This window comes from Tamandua tetradactyla, chromosome 23 (genome assembly GCF_023851605.1).
Source record: "Tamandua tetradactyla isolate mTamTet1 chromosome 23, mTamTet1.pri, whole genome shotgun sequence".
NCBI lineage: Eukaryota > Metazoa > Chordata > Mammalia > Pilosa > Myrmecophagidae > Tamandua > Tamandua tetradactyla.
Genome location: NC_135349.1, coordinates 56,058,187 through 56,077,321, shown reverse-complemented (window position 1 = coordinate 56,077,321; position 19,135 = coordinate 56,058,187). Strand labels below are relative to the sequence as shown.

Sequence of the window (19,135 nt, the reverse complement as noted above, 5' to 3'; positions counted from 1 at the left end):
ACAGGAGGCCCTGGGACCCAGACTGTACCCCTGATCCCTTCGTAGAAGCGTGCAGAGTCCACGGCTCCAAGAAGTGTGATATCGGTGCGGGTCAAGGCTTTCTGGCCAGCCCTGGGCCTCCGACCCTCATACCCTGCACCACTGTCCACTCAGCTGTCCATCTTCAACCCACAGCTAGCGCAGCCCTGTAACCCCTGCTCTGTTTTCAGGGGTCCCCAGAACGTGGCCAAAGTGCACGACGAGAACAGGCACGTGGCCCCACCTCCTCACTCCCCCCCCCACGTGGCAGCCCATCAATAGGGTGGCCTGACCTTCCCGCAAGGACTCAGAGCAGTTGCTCCCTTGGGGGGGGGCCCCGAGCACCCCTAGATGTCCTGGACAACCTGACTCGGTGGAGCTCCAGAAACACTTTCTGAAGGACAAAGGGGGGAGAGTTGAGCGAACTGGGCCACAGGAATGAGGAGCCCGACTCGCCCAGAAGCTCCACGGAGACCAGGCTGCCCAGCTCAGAGAGGAGAGGCGGTGGGACAAGCACAGCTGCGCCGAGCTTCAGCGACGGGAGCCGGCGCGGGGTCGGGGGACTACCTGACGGCGGCGCTTGGCACGGAGCCCCGAGCCGGTCCCCAGGGCCGCTGAGGGCCAGAAGAGGGCTGACCTCTCCGCCCGCGACCAGCCCCAGCTCTCCCGAGACGGTGTCCGAGGGAGCGGCGGCTCGGAAGCCAGGTGAACCCGGCTACGTCAAGGGCCGCGTGAGGCCGGAGGCCACCTGGCCCAGAAGCGCGGGGAGCTGCTGAGTCATGTCCGCGCGGCCAGGCCTGGGTGACTCGGCGCCTCCCGCCCCCGGGGTCGCGGCTCGCGGGGAGAAGGGCAGGGCGCGTAGCTCGGGGCAGACCCCCCAGCCAAGGCCGCCCCCGTGCCCAGTCCCGGGGGACTGCAGGGCCCAGCGGCCTCGCCCGCAATTTCAGGACGCAGAGGCGCCCGGGGTGCGGCAGGACAGGAACCCACGGCCCCCCAGGAGCCCCCGCCACCCCCAGTGGGCAGGAGACCCCACCTCGGCCGCCGGGGCCTGCCAGGCAGAGCCGGTCGCGACCCAAGGAAGAGCGGGCCGCCGCGGGGAAGGCTCCCGGCCGGGGTGCGCGCCGCGTCAGGGTCGCGGGAGGTCGGAGACCCGGCGCTTCCCAGGCAGACGGCCAGAGCCGCGGGCGCGGAGCGGACCTGAGAGCAGCCGCCCGTACGGCGCCCGCAGCACTGCTGACTCACCGCGCGCCGCCGCGGGTTCAAACCCGGCCCCGCCCCCCGCGCCGCAGACACACAGGCCCCACCCCTCCCTCCTAGCCCCGCCCCCACTCCTCCTAGCCCCGCCCCGCGCTCTGCAGACACGCAGGCCCCGTCCCTCCTGGTCCCGCCCCCACCACACCTGGCCCCCTCAGTGCTTGCAGGTGCGCTCTCGGGCCAGGCGCTGGCTTTCCTCGGCGCCCCTCGTTTGCCCGCCCAGGCCCGTTCTCCGGCCACTGTCTCAGGGTCACCTTTCAAAGAGCACTTGGCCTCGAACAAAGCGGCGACCGGCGGGGAGGTAAATGAACGACACGCAGCCCCCATGGTTAAGGCAGGGCGCTCGCTGCTCGCGCTCTGACGGCCCTCTTCCCTCCACCGGCCCGGCCTTGCCCCTGCGCCTGCACCTGCGCCTGCATCTGCAGTAATGCCGGGTCAGTAGCGCACATTCAACGCAGCGGTCTCTCACCCAGGCCCTCAGCGATCACGACGAGGCTCGGCCGCCCGCAGCTCTGGCTCCACCTTCAGCTCCGCTGTGAAGCACCGCTCACTTGGGCTCACCTGGCACTCGCCTACCTCCTCGAAAAGGGCGAGTCGTTTTCGTCTCCCTCCAAAACTATTATCATCTGAACTGAAACGCTCCGACTGCCCTCTGCTCCCCTCTCCCTGCTCCTGGGCTTGCAGATTTGAATTGAAACCATTTCATATTAAGTAAAAAGCAGAAGGAAATGCATTCTATCAAATGGCTCTGATTCTACTAAATCCATTAAATGGAGAGTGATTCTGGAGGTCTACTTTATAATTTACTCATGCTTTTTATTGGTGCTGTTGAGGATTGAGGTACCGCCCCATGAAGACCTGGTCCCGTCCTAACCTGCAGCCCTGGGTGAGCCTATTTCTAACAGGATGCTGAAGCGGTTACTAGTTAGGGCCTGTGGGAGTTAGATTCAGTTGTCAACTTGGCCAGGTAAAGGTGCCTAGTTGTGTTGCTGTGCACATGAGCCAATGGTACCTGAACCTCATCTGTTACTCATTAAATCTGCAGTCGGCTAGGAGGCATGTCTGCTGCAATGAGTGACGTTTGATTTAATTGGCTGGTGCTGAAATGAGAGATGGCAAGGTAGCACAGCCTAAGCAGCTCGGCATTCCTCATCTCAGCACTCGCAGCTCAGCCCAGGCCCTTGGAGATGCAGAAAGAAGTCACCCCGGGGAAAGTTGTTGGAACCCAGGGGCCTGGAGGGAAGACCAGCAGAGACCATCCTGTGCCTTCCACATAAGAAAGAACCTCAGTTGAAAGTTAGCTGCCTTTCCTCTGAAGAACTAACAAAATAAATCCCTTTTATTAAAAGCCAATGTGTCTCTGGTGTGTTGCCTTCCCGCAGCTAGCAAACTAGAACAGGGCCACACTCCAATGAGCTGAGATCCCTGTAAGGAGAGGAAACTGGACATTAGAGAAAGAGGGAGCTGGCCACATGGTGGAGGTGAGATGCCCGGGAGACCCAGGCACTAAAACACAGTCCACTCCGAGAAAAAGCAAGCCCTACCAACTCCCCAAGGCCAGGACGTCCAGCCCACAAATTCCCATGGCTGGGGCCCATCAGATGCACAAGTAACAAACCACCCTGGGTGAGACTGCAGCATACAGGAGAAAGCATCGGGCTGGGTTGTCGCCCCCCGCCCCGTCCTGTGACCAGCAGCTAAGGAGACAGCTGAGCAGGGGAAGGGGGCCATGGCGTGTGCGGGCACCCCTTGGGGGTGGCGGGTGGCCCTCAGGATGAAGTTCCCGTGCTGCTGGCCTCTTCCTACTGGGATGTGACATCGTGTGTGGCTCAGGAGAGGGTGAGAGGAAATGCCAGGGCCACACTCGCTGGCAGCAGCCTGCTGCTTTAACAACACACAATATACTGCCTCTAAGCTCTGAACTGTTGATTCTGGGGGAAAAGAAACCCATCCCTTCACCTTCGGTAGTTGGCCAAGGAAATACAAAGCTGGGGAGAATTGCCAAAAACATGGCTAACATCAATTAATCTCAAGTTAATACAGGCCTAGGCTGACCCCCCAAGAGCCCGCGGGGAGCCAGCTCTACTTCCCCTCAGGAGAGCCGAGTCAGGTACAGCCTTCCTTGTTTGGAGGGGCGGGGATCTAGTTTTACTATTACATAACTTTAACCCTGGGGGAAATAAACTCTATTTGAGAAACAGATTCGGTGCTGATCCATAAAAAGTAAAATAATAAAACATGGCTTTCACAGCCATGGCTTTTTCAGCTTCTCTGTAAGTGAAAGAGAGATGCTCCCGGACATGATTCCTGAACATTTAGCTGGTCCCAGCTGCCTTGCCAAGCTCGCCCTCGAGTTCAGACACCCCAGTCTCTAGAGCAGCCAGTTAGAAACGGTCAATACAGACTGAGTCCCTTTAATAACTCCATTCCCTCGAGGTGGGCCAGAGAGCATGGCTCAGGGGAAGAAGCCTGAGCCACACAACTGCTGTGCTCTTCCAGCTGGAAGTGCAAACTTCCTCCCAGCCCCACCGCATGCCTCATCCAAACTCCTGATGGGAGTGCGTGGGCGTGAGGGTGCAGCTTAGCAAGATGCAGGTCTGAGCTGCGGCACCCACACACAGGGCCTCGTGACCCGGGCCTGGGGTGAGGCCACAGCCCACAGGCTCAATGCAGAGAACTGTGGTTCAACAACTTGTTTCCCTCAATCTCAGGTCGAAATAAAAATACAATGAGTTTATTTTTGCTTAAAAAAAAAAGAACATATGGGAATGTGAGATGGTGCAGCCACTGTGGAAAGCAATATGGCAGTTCCTCAAAAGGTTAAATGTAGAGTTGGCCGCCCCCTTCCTCCCTCTGTATACCCAGAGAGAAGCAGGGCTACAAATGGGCACTTTTCACCTGTGCTCACAGCAGCCGCACGGTGAAAACAGCCCAAGCGCCATCAGCCGACGGACAGATAAACAAAATGTGGTGCATACGCACGATGGAATATTATATGGCCATGAGAATGAATGAAGCTGTGATGCATGCTGCAACATGTGACCCTGAAGACATTTTGCTCAGGGACACAAAACTTGTATGCTGCTACTTATGAGAGATTACTAGAAATAGCAAATTGGCAGAGATAGAAAGCAGATTAGAGGTTACCAAAGGACGGAATTGAGGGGGTAGGAGTCTCTGTACAACAACAACAAAAGAATACACACTAATACCAAGCCCAAGGTATGTACAATCTTAGGAAACAACCTTCTCAAGAGATGCTCTAATGAGAGTCCATTTCACAGGGCACTTAGTCCTGCATGGAGGCCCCGGAGGAGATGGATTTTCAAAAAAGACCAGTGCACAGATGCGGGGACAGAAATGTGAGTTCCTGGCCTGCGTGAATGACAGGGCTCCAGTAAAACAGGAGACCCTTCCAACGCAGGGGAAAAACACAGCCTCCTGCAACCTCAAGAGAAGCTCAGCGAGTCCACAGACAGCAAGGGCGATACAGCTGCAGGACATCTGAGCTGCCAGGGGCCCCCTCGGCTGTAATCCTAGCAGGGGCTCTCCTGCCTGTAGCTCCCACCCTCGGTGGCCTGAGGCGGTGGGCTGCACCAAGGCCCGGGGGCTGCGGCACAGGGGATAAACCCACCACAGGGACCATCGAGGTCCCAGTGTACTGGAAAAGGAGGAGTAAAGGAATCGGATTCTCGGATGAATACAGATTGGGACGGTCCAGGACACAGGTGCACAGGTGTGCAGCCGCCTCCCAGTGCGGCCCTGGGAGCTGGCCATGGTGCTGAAAGCAGAGCTGCCAAGCCTGGGCGCTGCCTCCAGGGCCGTGTCCTGTCTGCAGGCCCTTGCTGATCTCAGGAGACCTTGCGACGGGCTGGCCCTCCTGCTCCAAGCAGCCCCCCCCAAATTCCTCTGGAGCAGGACAGAGACGCAGATCGGGCCAGTCAGTGCTGGCCCTCAAGCTTAAGGGACTCACGCAGCACCTGGTGCCATGCAAAGCCCCCCACAGGCACAGGCAGGGGACCCAACTCCGCAGCATGGCCTCTGTCCACTCTCGGCCCCACCTGCTCTGCCCTGGACTTCACAAGGGCCTCCTCACAGTCCCCCGGGCTCTGACCTTCCCTGCCAGGCCCTAGGCAGGACTCCCACAGGCCCACGCCCACCCCAACTCTACCCCCACCTTCAGGTGCCCTACTTTCATTTCCCAAAAGCAGCCCCTTCTCAGAGGGTCCCGGCTGACAGCAGTGGCCAGTTCAGCCTTGCTTGGGGGTGACTCACAGAGTTGAGCCCAGGCCCAGCGGCTCCTGGTCCCCCCCCAGGGCCTCTGATGAGCGCTCTGATGAGCAGCTGGCTGCCACAAGCACAAGCGCTACAACCACAGTGGCAGATGACTGCAACGCACGACTAGCTTTCCACCGAGGGCCTAGAAGAGGCCACCCCCGAGAAACCGCGGTCAAAAGGCAGGCAGAGGTACGGGGAAGGGGAGGGAATGGGGACCCACCTACGATGGATTCAAATGTGGTGCTCGAGGGGTCCGGTGGGTGGGCGCGGGCGCTGAGGGTGGGCGGGGCCGTGGGGGACGAGCTGCCCGAGCCCGCGCTGGACGCCACGCTGGAGGCCAGGCTGGAGGTCACGCTGGAGGCCAGGCTGGAGGCCACGCTGGAGGTCATGCAGGAGGCCAGGCCAGAGGCCACGCTGGAGGCGAGGGGGTGTGCCAGTGAAAACACGGTGAGGAGGTTCTGTGCGAGAGCATACGTGGGAGGTGAGCCGGGGCCCTCGGCACCGAGAACCACCTGGGATTGTGGGAGATACGTGGGGCAGCTTTGGTACCCAGAGCAACACGTAAAGACAGGCACCTGGCCCCGTACCGTGGAGGGGCTAGTTACGGCGGCGGCAAAATCATTCACAGCACGCTGCCGGGGACGTGAACAGACACGATGGGAAAGGTTCACGCTGGAGGAATTTTCCAACGGAAAACGGTTTTCAAAAGCAAAGACACGCTGTTAAGAAAACAATTCACCACTCAAGCACGTGCAAGAAGAAGTGTCAGAGGCAGGCACAACTGGCTGGCAAGGACAAGTCCCCCTGGCTGCCCAACCTGCTGCCGCTCCCTCGCCAGGCTGCCCCCAAGCCTTGCTGGCTGACCATGTGCTGGGGCCAGGGCACGTGGCCCTGAGGCAGCGTGGCAGCCAGGGCGAGAGCAGGGCACCCGCTCTGCTTCAAGAAACACTGAGGACAGTCCTCTGACACCGCCTGAGAAGAGTAAAAAGCTGGGGCAAACCAAGTTATCCTTATTCTGTAGCGAATATGTTAAAAAGAGAACTAGCGCAACCTTGAAGAATTACCCAGGAACGTGGGGGACACTATACAAGAGAAAATCACATAATGATAAAAGCGAGCTGCTATGCCAGACTGCCAAGTCCTCACAGACAGCAGCTCCTTGGGGAAAAGTGAACTGGGAGGTCACCGTAAAAGCAACAAGAAAAGCCATATTAAAGTGAGTTTCACACCAAAATATTTGCTGTTGACACAATGTGATGTCTGGGTTTGCTTCAAAATCACCCGATAAAAATTTATCTTGGTGCGAGTGGTAAGGTATAAAACAATGCCGGCCACGAAAGCATAGAGGTTGACCATACTTCTCTGTCCACGTATGATTTCCCATAAAACAACTTTTCAGTGTCCATTTCTTAAGAGATGGAAATAGCAAAGTGACTTCTCCGTAATGATGCTTCTGGGCCTCAAGGCTGGTTTCCTGCCGTTGGCTTGGTCCCACCCTCTCCTCTGGATTTGCCGGGCGGCAATTCAGATCACTGGGCCTGGAGCTGAGGCCCACTGCACACCCTCGGCTGAATGCCAGTTCCATCACCAGCTCCCACTGGAGGAGCCTGCAGGTGGCTAGTCATGGAATGCGCCCCCTTGCAGGGTCCAGAAAAAGGCCTGTTCTTCTTCGGTGCCTCTTCTCTTTTTCTTCCCTCGAGCTGGTCCAAGCCACGATCATGGGCCCCTCCGCTGCTCTCCTTCCTCAGTCGCGGGTTGAGGGTCAGGGTCTCCAGGTGAGGAGCTGCGTCCTTCACCTCCTTCCACCTCGGCGAAGACTCACGGCCAGGGCCAGGGCCCAGCTTTTCCTGCGGTGGTACAGGCATCAGCCAGGGAGTGTGGACAAATAGGATTGGCAGGACACATGGGTGTTAGGGATGCATTCTAGGAACTGGCTACTGCTGCCATGGGCGAGTCTGAATTTCACAGGGCAGGCCACAAGCCGGGAGCGCCAAGAAATTCCCAAGGGGAAGCTAGGTGGTTGAAGAAAAGGCAGGAATTCTTCTTTCTGATTGCTGAAATCCTCAGGTCTGGCTTTCAAGGCCCTCAACTGACTGGATGATGAGACTCCCCTCACTGCCAAGGGCCAGCTCCCTTGTTGACAGTAGATGCAATCAATTATAGATGCAATTGGCTGGCTGTAGATGCAAATCCATCTATGAAATACCCTCACAGTGACAATCAGGACAGTATTTGCTTATTCAAACACCTGGCCAAGTTGAAACAGGAAACTTCTCATCTCAGGGCCCCTAGTGGCCCCACACCCAAGAGTGAGAAGGGGACAGAGACCTCTGAGAGCCTGTCATGTCCCAACAGGACCTGGATCAAAGAGAAGATGGACTTTCTCACATGGTGAAGAACACAGCGGCCTGGGCTCCATTGTGAGGGACAAGCTGAGGTGAGATTAGCCAGCTCATTATTGTTGTGGAGGGGGCTCAGAGAACAGCAGGACTAGGCACATGTCCATCAGCCTCCAGCCCCAAGCACATGTCCTCCCATCTCTTCTCAGCAAACCTGCTATGGGGAGCCGACAGTGACCCCACAAAGCTATGCGGAAGTCCTGGCCCTAGCCCCCACGAATGGGACCTGGTTTGGGGGAAAAGGGTCCCGGTAGACAGAATTAGTTCAGATGAGGCCATGCTGGAAGGGGTGGGCCTGCCCTGCCCCTAAAAAGAGGACACTGGGACACAGACACGGGACACAGCCTCGGGACAGAGAGGCAGAGGCTGCAGGGCACAGCTGGGGGTCCAGGAGGCCGGGGGTTGCTGGCCGCTACCAGGAGCTGGGGGCGGGGACTTCTGGACACATGGCCACATCTAGTTTGGACGTCAGCTTGTAGACGTGGGGAGGACACATCCTATTGCAGCCCCAGGGTACAAGCTGGCCCGGTCGGTCGGGCTGAGATCCACCCCGAGGGCAGCTTGCCACCACATCCCCGACCAGCCACGGCCAGCGAGCACACCGCCGTGGGCTCTCTGTAGCGTGTGCCAACGTGGCCTGCTCCCAGCTGTCCACTGCTCAGCGAGGCCTTTGCTTGCCTCAGACTGAGCCGCCAGGCTGGGGGTACATTCCAGAGGGGGCCTGGGCTGGCATCCTCAAGGGCTCAGTCCCTGGGACCAGACAGAGGCCCATCATCCTCAGGTCAGCACCCAAGGCAAAGGTGACCACTGGCAGCCCCACGAGCTCTGAGGGTCCCAGCGCTAGAGAGGGTGGGCCCAGGGCATCGAGCATGGGGGGCCGTGGGGTTCAGCCCAAGAAGCTGCAGGTGTGGCAGGCCCGGGCTCGCCGGGCTGTGGGGGTGCTGGATCCTGCTTCTGGGTCCTCCCTGGCTATGGGCCGAGCCCTGAGTCACCCCTAGGCCAGCCCCCAGCTGACAAGGCCGCACGCGGGGGCCATGTCCCTGGGCCCTGGGCCCAGAGCCCCGGTAGCTACAGTCAACCGGCCGCCCCCACAGCCCAGGCACTGCCCACACAGGGGCACAAGGGAAAGGGCCTGACCAGGACCTGCGACCTCAGGCCCTAGCGCCCATCAGCCAGTCCACCGTCGGTTTGTGAGTAGCCTCAGGGCTGGAGGGACGCATCATCTACCTACACGGCCGGAAGGCTCCGGAAACCTTGGGGGGAGCAGTGAGAACCCTCAGGGTCACCTCTGAGGGCCCGCTGCAACAAAGAAGGGGTGGGGCCCAGCTGGAAGAGGCTCCCATGGTCCTGCAAGGGACAGGGTCTCTGCAAGGAGTGGCCCACAGGCTGTGGGACAGGGCAGCATGAGTCGGGGAGCATGTGGACGGTGTGCCCGGGCAGGAGGGTGCTGCCATGGCTGCTGGGAAGGAAGGACGGACGGAAACACACTGCTCAGCACAGAGACCTCCAGACCCCTCTGCCCCACACTGGCCAGACAGTGGTCAGCACCGGGGCATGTGCCCAGCGGGAGGCGGCAGGAAGGCCAGCAGGACGCCCACCTGCCGCGGAGGGGCCGAGCCACCCCAGCCAGAGTGGATCGAGTCCAGAGCCAGACGTGTCCAGAGGACCCCTGTCTCAGCTGAAAGCCCAGAGCCACGTCTGTCCCTCGGCATCACGTCCCCCAGAGGCCGCTCCAGCTCTTCAAACCTACCGCTGACCACACGGGGCTGCTGGCATGTCGTCTCCGGGTACCTGCCTCGGGAGGGGGTCTGGGCTGCAGGCAGTGCGGACTGTGGGTGGTCTTCAGTGGCCCACGGAGCTGCCCACAGCCCCGAACTGAGGCCGCAGATGCCCTTCCACTCAATGGGAAGATGGGGGACAGGCAGGTGGTGGGCACTGCTGGGAGAGGCCAGGGGCCACCACCGTTCCCCACCCCGCTGACCGCCTGGCCTCTCCTCTCTGCAGCTTCCAGGCCTGGGGTGGGTTTGGGGATCCCTTCCCCTCTGTGGAGCTCAGGGCCTCCCTGGCTCCCCCCCCCCCCCCATCCAGGCCCTCTCCATGGCTGAAAGACAGATGCAGTCTGTGGCAACGCTGCTGCACTAATCCCTGATGTTTCATGTTTCAGGTTCTCCATTAACCCCCACTGACTGCAGTGTCTTGGAAACAGCCACATCCGGGCAGGGTGGGGATCGGGCAGGGCCTGCTGGGAGGCCCAAGTCTTCTTTGGGGTGCTGGCAGGGTGACAGTGATGTCTTATCTGGAGGGAGAGTCTCTGATGAGTCAAGATGAGGCCAGAGGGAGAGGGGGTCTAGTCCAGGATGATGGCGTGCTTACAAGAAGGGGAGAGCGTGTCACAGATGGACAGACAGACAGGGGAGAGCGATCAGTGGCCACCTCCAGCAGACTCTCCTTGCGGACCCCAGAGGGAGTGGGCCCTGCCCACCCTACCTCTCGGACTTCTGGGTCCTAGAACCGGCCTGGGCTCCATGGCCGAACTTCATGCCCTGCAGTCTGCAGGGAACCAAGGACCTCGGGTGCAGACAGGGCAGAGTGGGGTGTGTGCGGATCATCCGCAGGAGGCCGTGGAAAACTCTGGAGGATGGAAACTGTGGATTGTCTCCATGGAGATGTGACACACCCAGTTGTGGGTGTGACCTTGTGATCAGATGGAGATGTGGCTCCGCCCATTCAAGGTGGGTCTGAGAAGTTTACTGGAGTCCTTGAAAAGGGGAAACATTTTGGAGAAACCTCAGATGCAGACTCTTGGAGAACAGTTGCTTCAGAGCTGACAGACATTCGGAGAAGCCTGGAGTGCCGACAAAGAGCAGACACCTAGATGCGGACATCTGGAGAGGTAGAGCCCAGCAGACGTCGCCACATGCCCTCCCGTGAGAGGCTAAGCCAGCCAGAGCCCAGATGTGTCCTGGAGGAGCTGAGTGAAGGCCCACAGATGCTTAGAGAGGAAACCACTGGAATGAGAAGCTGGAAGCAACGGAACCGGGAACAAGGACCAGCAGACGCCAGCCACGTGCCTTCCCGTGTGACAGACACGGGCCTTTTTAAGTCAAGGTCTTTTTCTCAGGATGCCTTAGCTTGGACCGTTTTATGGCCTTAGACTGGAAACTTGTAATGTAATAAACTCCCTTTTGAAAAGCTCTTCCTTCTCTGGCAGACTGCACTCCAGCAGCTTTAACAGACTAATACAAACAGCAAAACCAAAGGACATAGGCCACATGTGGTTACGGGCTACATATGAAAACACAATCGTATCACACGCAGACATTAACCAGGCTCCCACGAGAGGGTGCAGATGAGTAGGCCAAGCAGGTGTGAGCGGGCGTCACACCACCACTGACGTGAGAGCACGCCGTGTGGTCGCACAGTCAGACCTCGCATGGGGACGGTACCTGCTTGTGCTCACTGCCTCTCTGGCTGCCTTCGGCTGGCGCATCTCTCCACTTCGTCTGCAACGAAAAACACTCATGTTGGAAAAATGCAGGGAGCAAAGGTCAGTTAAAAATACACATGAAGCTCCAAGCTTTGCTCAGAATTTAGAAGATGCTAGTTCTCGAAGTCTCAAGAAACAGAAAGGCATACGGTTATGCTGCCTCCCCTCCGCTCCCCCGACACCCCCTCTCACACTTGGCCGTAGAGCTTCGAGCTTGGGGTTCGAGGAGCCAACAGGGCCAGGAACCCCCAAACAAAGCCATCAGCCCTGGTCTGTACCAGCAACAGGCCAGACCCGCTGGCACTGGGCACATTTTGGAAAGAACTAAGAACAGACGCAAAGGCTTAGGTGGACATTTTAAGAAATATATAAAAATCCTGATTTGGTTTTCTTTTTACTTTTTATATTGTGGCAACATATACAGAACACACATTTCCCATTTCAACCCTTTCTAAGTGTACAAGCCAGTGGCGTTACTCATTTCCATGCTGGGCCGCTGCCCCCACCATCTCCCACCCAAACGACTCCAGCACCTGAAACCAACTGCCCCCCAAGCAGTGACCCCCACGGCTTGCCTCCGGGGTGATGCAGGTGCCCGCTCCAGAGAGCACTCAGGGTGCCATGCCTTGTGACCCCGTGTCGGCGTCCTCCACCTGGCACGTCAAGGCAACATCACATCATAGGGACAAGCCCCTTGTCCCCTGCTCCGGAGACTGCCAGGCTGAGCTCTGTGCACTGACAGGTGCTGGGGTGGCCCCTCCGGCACCCGTGGACGTGCTGCAGTGCGAGCAAGCGTCTAAGTCCCCGTTAAAATCGGGGTGAAAATCCGTCTCCTTCCCCAGCCCAGTACCCAGGAGAGCTGTGCCCTGTGCCTGCCTCTCCTACAGAGCGCTGCACACTCATTCCGCAAGCCACATGGGGACATGAAGATGCAGGCCGAAGCGCCTCTTGGGCCAAGGGCTTCCAATCCTCACTCGTGGGTCAGCTACAGAACTGGAGGGGGGCTCAGCCATCCTGGGCTGCCCGCTCTCAGCCTGCTGTCCCCTTTCTCTCTCCTCCCTTCTCTCTCGCCTCTCTCACTCTGTCCCCCTCCCTCTCTCTTTCTTCCTTGCTGATCTACCTTCTGGATCTGTGGAAGGAGCTGGACAGATCACAGGGCTTCTTCCTGAGACGGTGGCCAGAGGAAGGCAGGGGTCCGGCCAGTGCTGGCCAGGCAGGTCTGCTGGGGGCAGGGAGGGGGAGGTGGTCGTGCAGCTCCAGACCTCGGGGCCTTCACCAGGATGCACCACCCGAACATGTGCTCATTGCAGCCCCGAGGCCCTCCGTGCCCTCCACTGTGTGGACACAGGTGAGACCGTGACGCCCTTGACCAAAGGCCTGGGCGTTGCCCTGTGGGAAGAAGCTGGGGTGTCCGCATGCAGAGCTTTGCCGCCTGCAGGGGATGTGCCCCCTACCCGAGCCGCACAGGCTCCCTACAGGGTCCCGTGCCCATCACCTGGCTGCTGTCCGTGCCGCCCCGCCTTCCCCACACGTGCCTGCAGTGCGGCCCCTGCACGCAGCCTTCAGCAACTCCCATTCTGCTTCCGGGCCCCCCGGGACCCCAGGCATGGCGCAGCACCGAGACCTGTCCCCGTGTGTGCAGCAGCCGGAGCCGGCCGGAGGGGAAGCCATGCAAGGCGAGAAGGGAAAAGAGGTGCAGGCAGCCCCAACCCTCCTGCCACCGCCTCCTAAAATGACAAGAGGGCCTCAGGTTCCCCAAACCTCCTGTGCGGTTTGAAGCTATGCACCCCGGCAACGCCATGTTCTCTTCCTAATCCAATCTTGTGGGGGCAGAACTACTGCTTAGGGTGGAAACTTTGATAGGATGGTTTCCGTGGAGACGTGACCCATCCAGTTGTGGGTGTGGCCTTTTGATTAGATGGAGATGTGACTCTGCCCATTCCAGGTGGGTCTAGATTAGTTTACTGGAGTTCTTCAACAGGGCAGACATTCCAGAGGAGATGCGGTTGCTTCAGAGCCAACAAAGATACACATACGTAGAGGTGCTTGGAGAGCTGACAGAGGGCAGACACCTAGACAAGGCCGTTTGGACTTGCAGAGCCCATCAGACGTCGCCATGTGCCTTCTCGAAAGAGGCTAAGCCAGCCAGAACCCAGAGCTGTGTCCCAGAGGAGCTGAGCGAGGGCCTACAGATGCTCAGAGAGGAAACCACTGGCATCAACTTGGAAGCAATGGAACCGGGAACAAGGACCAGCAGAGGCCAGCCACGTGCCTTCCTGTGTGACAGACACTGGCCTTTCTTGAGTCAAGGTCTCTTTCTGGATGCCTTGGTTTGGACATTTTTTTGGCCTTAGACCTGTGAACTTGTAACATAATGAATTTCCTTTTTAAAACTGTTCCGTCTCTGGTATAGTGCATTGCAGCCGCTTTAACAAACCAATACACCTCCCCATCTTAGATTCCCTCTGGCACCCCAAAGCCAGGCAAGCGGCTGTGCGCCCCATTCCAGAAGGGCGGCTGTAGTCAACAACGGGGCCCTCTATTCCTCTGAACCTGTCGGAGCATCACCTGAACACACGATGCAGGCTGGTCCCCTGGAGAAGTCTGGAGAGCTCGCACCTTGTTGGTGACTCTTCTCGGGGCCCCTTCGCTTCCATCTCAGCTCCCTGAACTTGGGGCAGGACAACCCAGGCAATGCGGCCGGCTCACCATCTCAGGACACATGAGGGGCAGGTGTGGTCAGCCGTCCCGGGGCCAGGCTTCCTGGGGTGCTGCCCGCCCAGCCGAAGGACAGGCACTTTGATTCTCTAATACAAAACTCCCTCCTATTACTGGCTACAATGTTCTCATTCATAAAAAGAAAACTGCTCATTTGGACACAAGAGCCGGATGACACCAGGCTTCCCTCACTCGGCCACGGGCACCAGCGGCTGACCCTGGAGATTGCCTGGCCAGCAGGGGCCTCGCCCAGCTCTGGGTGGAAGGAATTGCCAGGGCCCAGGGACCCTGAACTGCCCCATGGCCTAAGGCCATGGAGCAACTCGACTTCTTTAATTCCAGGACCGACAAAGCTTCAATTGAGCTGATGGAGAAGGGGAAGGAATCAACATCAGAGAACAAACAGGCTGTTTCTTGATTGTCTTAAAAGGTTAACTTTTTAGTTCTTTTTATTGAGGCAGAATCCACATAACATGAACATAAGCACTCGACGGCATATGATTCGGCGCACTCAACACATTCACAGCCACACCTCTGTCAGTTCCACAATGCTCATCACCCCAAAAACCCAAAGCAGGAAGCACTCACCCATCTCCATTTGCCTTCTACTCAGGTTCAGTTTTCAAGTTGCAAGATAATTAAAGACAACAGCAAAAGCTCCGCAGGTCTCCTGGGCCCCGGCCTCTTCCCAAAGCCCTAAACCGGCTCCTCCATCTGGTCACGCCCCACCCTAGGCCCGTAGTGACTACCCTGCACCGCCCAGCATTCGCCCTGCTACTGGAGAACTGGAGTTCCAGAACGTTCGTTGGCTCAGTTCTCCCGGGGAGGTGCAACCAGACACCTAGAAGCACCAAGGGCCAGACGTGGGTGTGAAGGACAATGGGGGGCACAGAGGGTCCCCTGGGTCGGCCAGGAGGCTGGGGTGGGGGGAGGGGCACACTTATCACAAGCAACTGAGGGCTGAGGGGACCCCTGGGCCTCCACCTTCGTGGGCGCACAGCACTTCCATCACATCAGGAACAAGACCCGGAGCAGCGATCTCTCCAACGCAAAGATTTTACTGACTCGGGACCAGAAACATGTTGGCAGATATGGCTGAGTGGAGGCGCAGGCGCAGCAGGGCAGGGCACCCACAGGGGCACAGTGAAGTGGGGTGTTCACGCGCGGGCACGGTGAGGCGGGGTGCATACACGCAGGCATGGTGAAGCGGGGTGCACATGGTGTAGCCCAGAAGTGGGGTGCGTGGGCCCAGCTGATGGAAAAGAAACCGCAGTAATGGCCACGCTGCCCAGCCGCAGGGAGGAAAGCTCCGAAAGCACAAGGCTGGTGACAGCCTCTGCCACACTCCATTTCAGGGTCTCCTGACTTCGCTTCAAGGTTTTCCTTCTCTTCAAAAAGCACAAGTGACAATGTGTGTGTGTGTGTGTGTGTGTGTGTGTGTGGGACAACCGAAGGTCCTAAGGACTTCCCTTTCGAGCTGCACCCCTACCCCCCAAGGCTGACTCCAAACCCGCCCCTGAGACCCGGCCCTGCAAGGAACAGCCCCTGAGCCCTCCGGAAACACTAAGCATTGGGCAAGCTCAAGGACGCGGCAGCCAAGGTGAGCAGGCAGAGGCCCTGGCACACCCGGAGACAAGCTGCTGGCCGCCAGAGCAGGCTGGCTTTAGGGAGCGAACCCCCACCACCTCGCCCCGCCTGAGGCACCCTGCTCAGCACCCAGTGCCACTGCCCGGCCCCTCCTAGGGGTCACCCTGAGGCTGCTGACGACTCACAGCCGAACAGCAGGAGCGTGCCTAGCAAAGGGCAAGCCCGTGGGCCAGCAGGGGCAGCTCGCCCAGCTCTGGGCCCAGGCAAGACTGTGGACCTTCTAGATTCTTCTAGAAGGACCAGCCCACTCCTCCAGGCAGACCACCTCTATGCGCCCTGCCTGGAGAACATGCACCTGTGTGTCCCCAGAAGTCAGCATGGAAGCCTCCTCTGCGTGCGCCCTGCTTACCTGGCTGGGCTGGCCACTGGGGCCCACGGGGCTGCTGGCAGGGCGGAGGTCGCGGCTGGCCCAGTCACCCGAGACTCCGAAGCTCTCTGTGAGAAGGAGGGCAGCCTTAGAGGGGTACCAGCTCCTTGGCGCACAGCACATGTCCCAAGAGGGGCGAGCGCACGCGCTGGTCTCATTAGTGAGCAAATGGGCATCTAAAATGGCACTGAACTGTCCTGAGCCACAAGACCATCGAATTTTTAGGTTCAAGTCTTTAATGATTTTTAATGCTAAAAAAAGTCTTTTAATTTCAACAAGAATAGCCACCTTCCCCATTCGAGTGAAAAATAGCAAGTAAAACATGGTCTACAACTATACTAACAACAAGTGGAGCTCTGCTCGGAAATCTAAGGGAAACCCGCCAGGCAGCCAGGGAGAAGGGCTGGAGGGTCCCTGCGCCACGGAGGCCATGCCTCTGGGAATGTCTCATGAGCCCTTTGTATCTTCAGATAAAGATGAAAATGGGAGCAAGTCACACAATGCCCTCTCAGGAGGCCCAGCTGACCAGAGTTCTGGGCTCACCCGGCAGAGGGGCCCAGCACCTCCTCCAGGACAGCAGTGCCCATTGGCACGTGGCAGGACGTGGGTGAGCACGTGCAGGCCAGGTCTGAAGGGCCTGTCCACCGGGAGGCAGGGGCATGGAGGAGCTCAGAGGAGCATGGAGGAGCAGGGAGGGGCTTGGAGCTAGTGGGAGTATGGAACAGCATGGAGGAGCAGGGAGGAGCTTGAAGGAGCAGGGAGGAGCTCAGAGGAGCAGGAAGAAGCAGGAAGGAGCTTGGAGAAGCAGGGGTGGCCATACGACCAAAGCCAGCCCCTTGGCTCAGGACCCTAGGGTCTGGGGTCAGATCCAGAGGGCATGGTGCACCCCTACACAGCTCCCACTCAGTCCTCCTGGTCCTAATGCAGCCAGCTCTTGGGTGCTAGGGAAGCTCTATGTTCTAGTTTGCTAGCTGCCGGAATGCAACACACCAGAGACGGATTGGCTTTTAATAAAAGGGGATTTATTTTGTTGATTCTTCAGAGGAAAGGCAGCTAACTTTCCACTGAGGTTCTTTCTTATGTGGAAGGCACAGGATGGTCTCTGCTGGTCTTCTCTCCAGGCCCCTGGGTTCCAACAACTTTCCCCAGGGTGACTTCTTTCTGTATCTCCAAAGGCCTGGGCTGAGCTGCTAGTGCTGAGATGAGGAATGCTGAGCTGCTTGGCTGTGCTACATTGCGTTCTCTCATTTCAGCACCAGCCAAGTAAGTCAAACGTCACTCATTGCAGCAGACATGCCTCCTAGCCGACTGCAGATGTAATTGGCAACAGATGAGGTTCACGTACCCTTGGCTTATGTCCGCAGCAACAAGATTAGATATGCTCACCTGGCCAAGTTGACAAGTGAATCTAACTAACACATGTCCACCCCTTGTCAACTTGACAACGTCAAGCATCACCTTAAACAGGTGCAAAAACTTCTTCTTGCTGTGGGCCTGTGAATCTCAAAACAAATTATCTAATGCCAATATGCAAAGGAGGATAAACACAGGATCCATAGGGAGAAATTGGAAGGAAAACCTGCAGGCAAACACCACTGGATTTCAAAGTCTGAAAGTCATTTATCCTTTGGCTATAGAAAAGTGGCAGTCCCACCCTTTCCAAATGCCTACGCCTGCCTCTCTCTGAATGCTACCTTGGGGGATATTCGGGAGACCACCTTTCTCTCGGCTCCACCCTCTCCAAGCATTGGGGCCACACCTGGGCTCTCTGCCATCTCTGGGGCACAAGCTCAACCCCTCCCTGTGGTGGCAGCCAGGCTCTCCCCAAACCCCAAGGAATGTGCTTCACCTTCTCCAAGGCCTGCGGCGGCATGACTCTTCCACTACAATGAGGTGGAAGACCCATTCTCTGCTTTTGGGGCAAACTCACCCTCTCCATGGTCTTGGGTGGGTCCGCTCTCCTGGCCTGAGGCTTTTTGACTTCAGACTCCAGCCTCCATGGTTCTGCCTCTGAAGTTATTTTTCTCCAATGTGTCCCTTCTCTGAACCCCCCAGTCCAGACTGGCAGTGGCTCTGTTCATACAGGTCCCACAGCACTCTCGTTGGCTTTCTATGCAGTAGTGTTGGATCATGCCCATCAGACATAAGGAGTTTCCACAGATCCTTCCTGGATAACTCCATGTCCAATCCTAGCTTTCTCTGAGATGGTTGACTGGTTCCACATCTGGTCAAATCCTCACGTGGAGCACTAGTCTCTGGGGTCTCCATTTCTGGAGGCCCAGAATTTTCCAGAACTTCAATTTCTGGTTTCTTTGTACCCAAGAGTTCAGTTTTCAGCTTATCTCTTTCCTGTCGCATTTCACTATAAGCTGTGAGGAGAAACCAGGCTGCACTTTCCACATTTAACTTGGAGATCTCTTCTGCTAAGTATCCAAGTTCATGGCTTTTAAAATCAGCCTTCCAGCCAAAGCCACTAGTCAATTTTGCCAGATTATCTGCCATTTTAAAACAAGGATCGCCTTCCTTTCAGTTTGCAATAACACGTGCCTCATTTCTGTCTAGGGCCTCATCAGAGGTATCTTTAGAGTCCACATTCCTACCAGCAGTCTCCAAAGCATTCTAGGCCTTCTCTATCAAGCTTCTCACACCTCTTCCAGAATCTTCTGCTTATCCATATAAAAAGCCATTCCAACATGTTTGGTATCTGCAAACCACAGCAGTACCCCACTCTCCGGTACCAAAATCTGTTCTAATGAGAGAAGACCAGCAGAGACCATCCTGTGCCTTCCACATAAGAAAGAACCTCAGTGGAAAGTTAGCTGCCTTTCCTCTGAAGAACTAGCAAGATAAATCCCCTTTTATTAAAAGCCAATCCGTCTCTGGTGTGTTGCATTCCGGCAGCTAGCAAACTAGAACAGAGTTGGTACCGGGAGTGGGGTGCTGCTACGGTTTGCAAATACCAGATAT

At 57.6% G+C, this 19,135-nt stretch overlaps 1 protein-coding gene across 1 annotated transcript in view; it reads right to left on the bottom strand.

The window, feature by feature from the left end:
- Positions 1 to 19,135, bottom strand: part of UNKL (unk like zinc finger) — a 63,176-nt gene that overhangs the window by 5,920 nt on the left and 38,121 nt on the right. The window contains exons 8-10 of the mRNA XM_077142267.1: positions 16,151 to 16,236; positions 11,396 to 11,452; positions 5,771 to 6,008 (exon numbers count right to left, since the gene is read on the bottom strand). Coding sequence (XP_076998382.1) covers positions 5,771 to 6,008; positions 11,396 to 11,452; positions 16,151 to 16,236 — 381 coding nt within the window. The remainder of the gene's footprint in view (positions 1 to 5,770; positions 6,009 to 11,395; positions 11,453 to 16,150; positions 16,237 to 19,135) is intronic.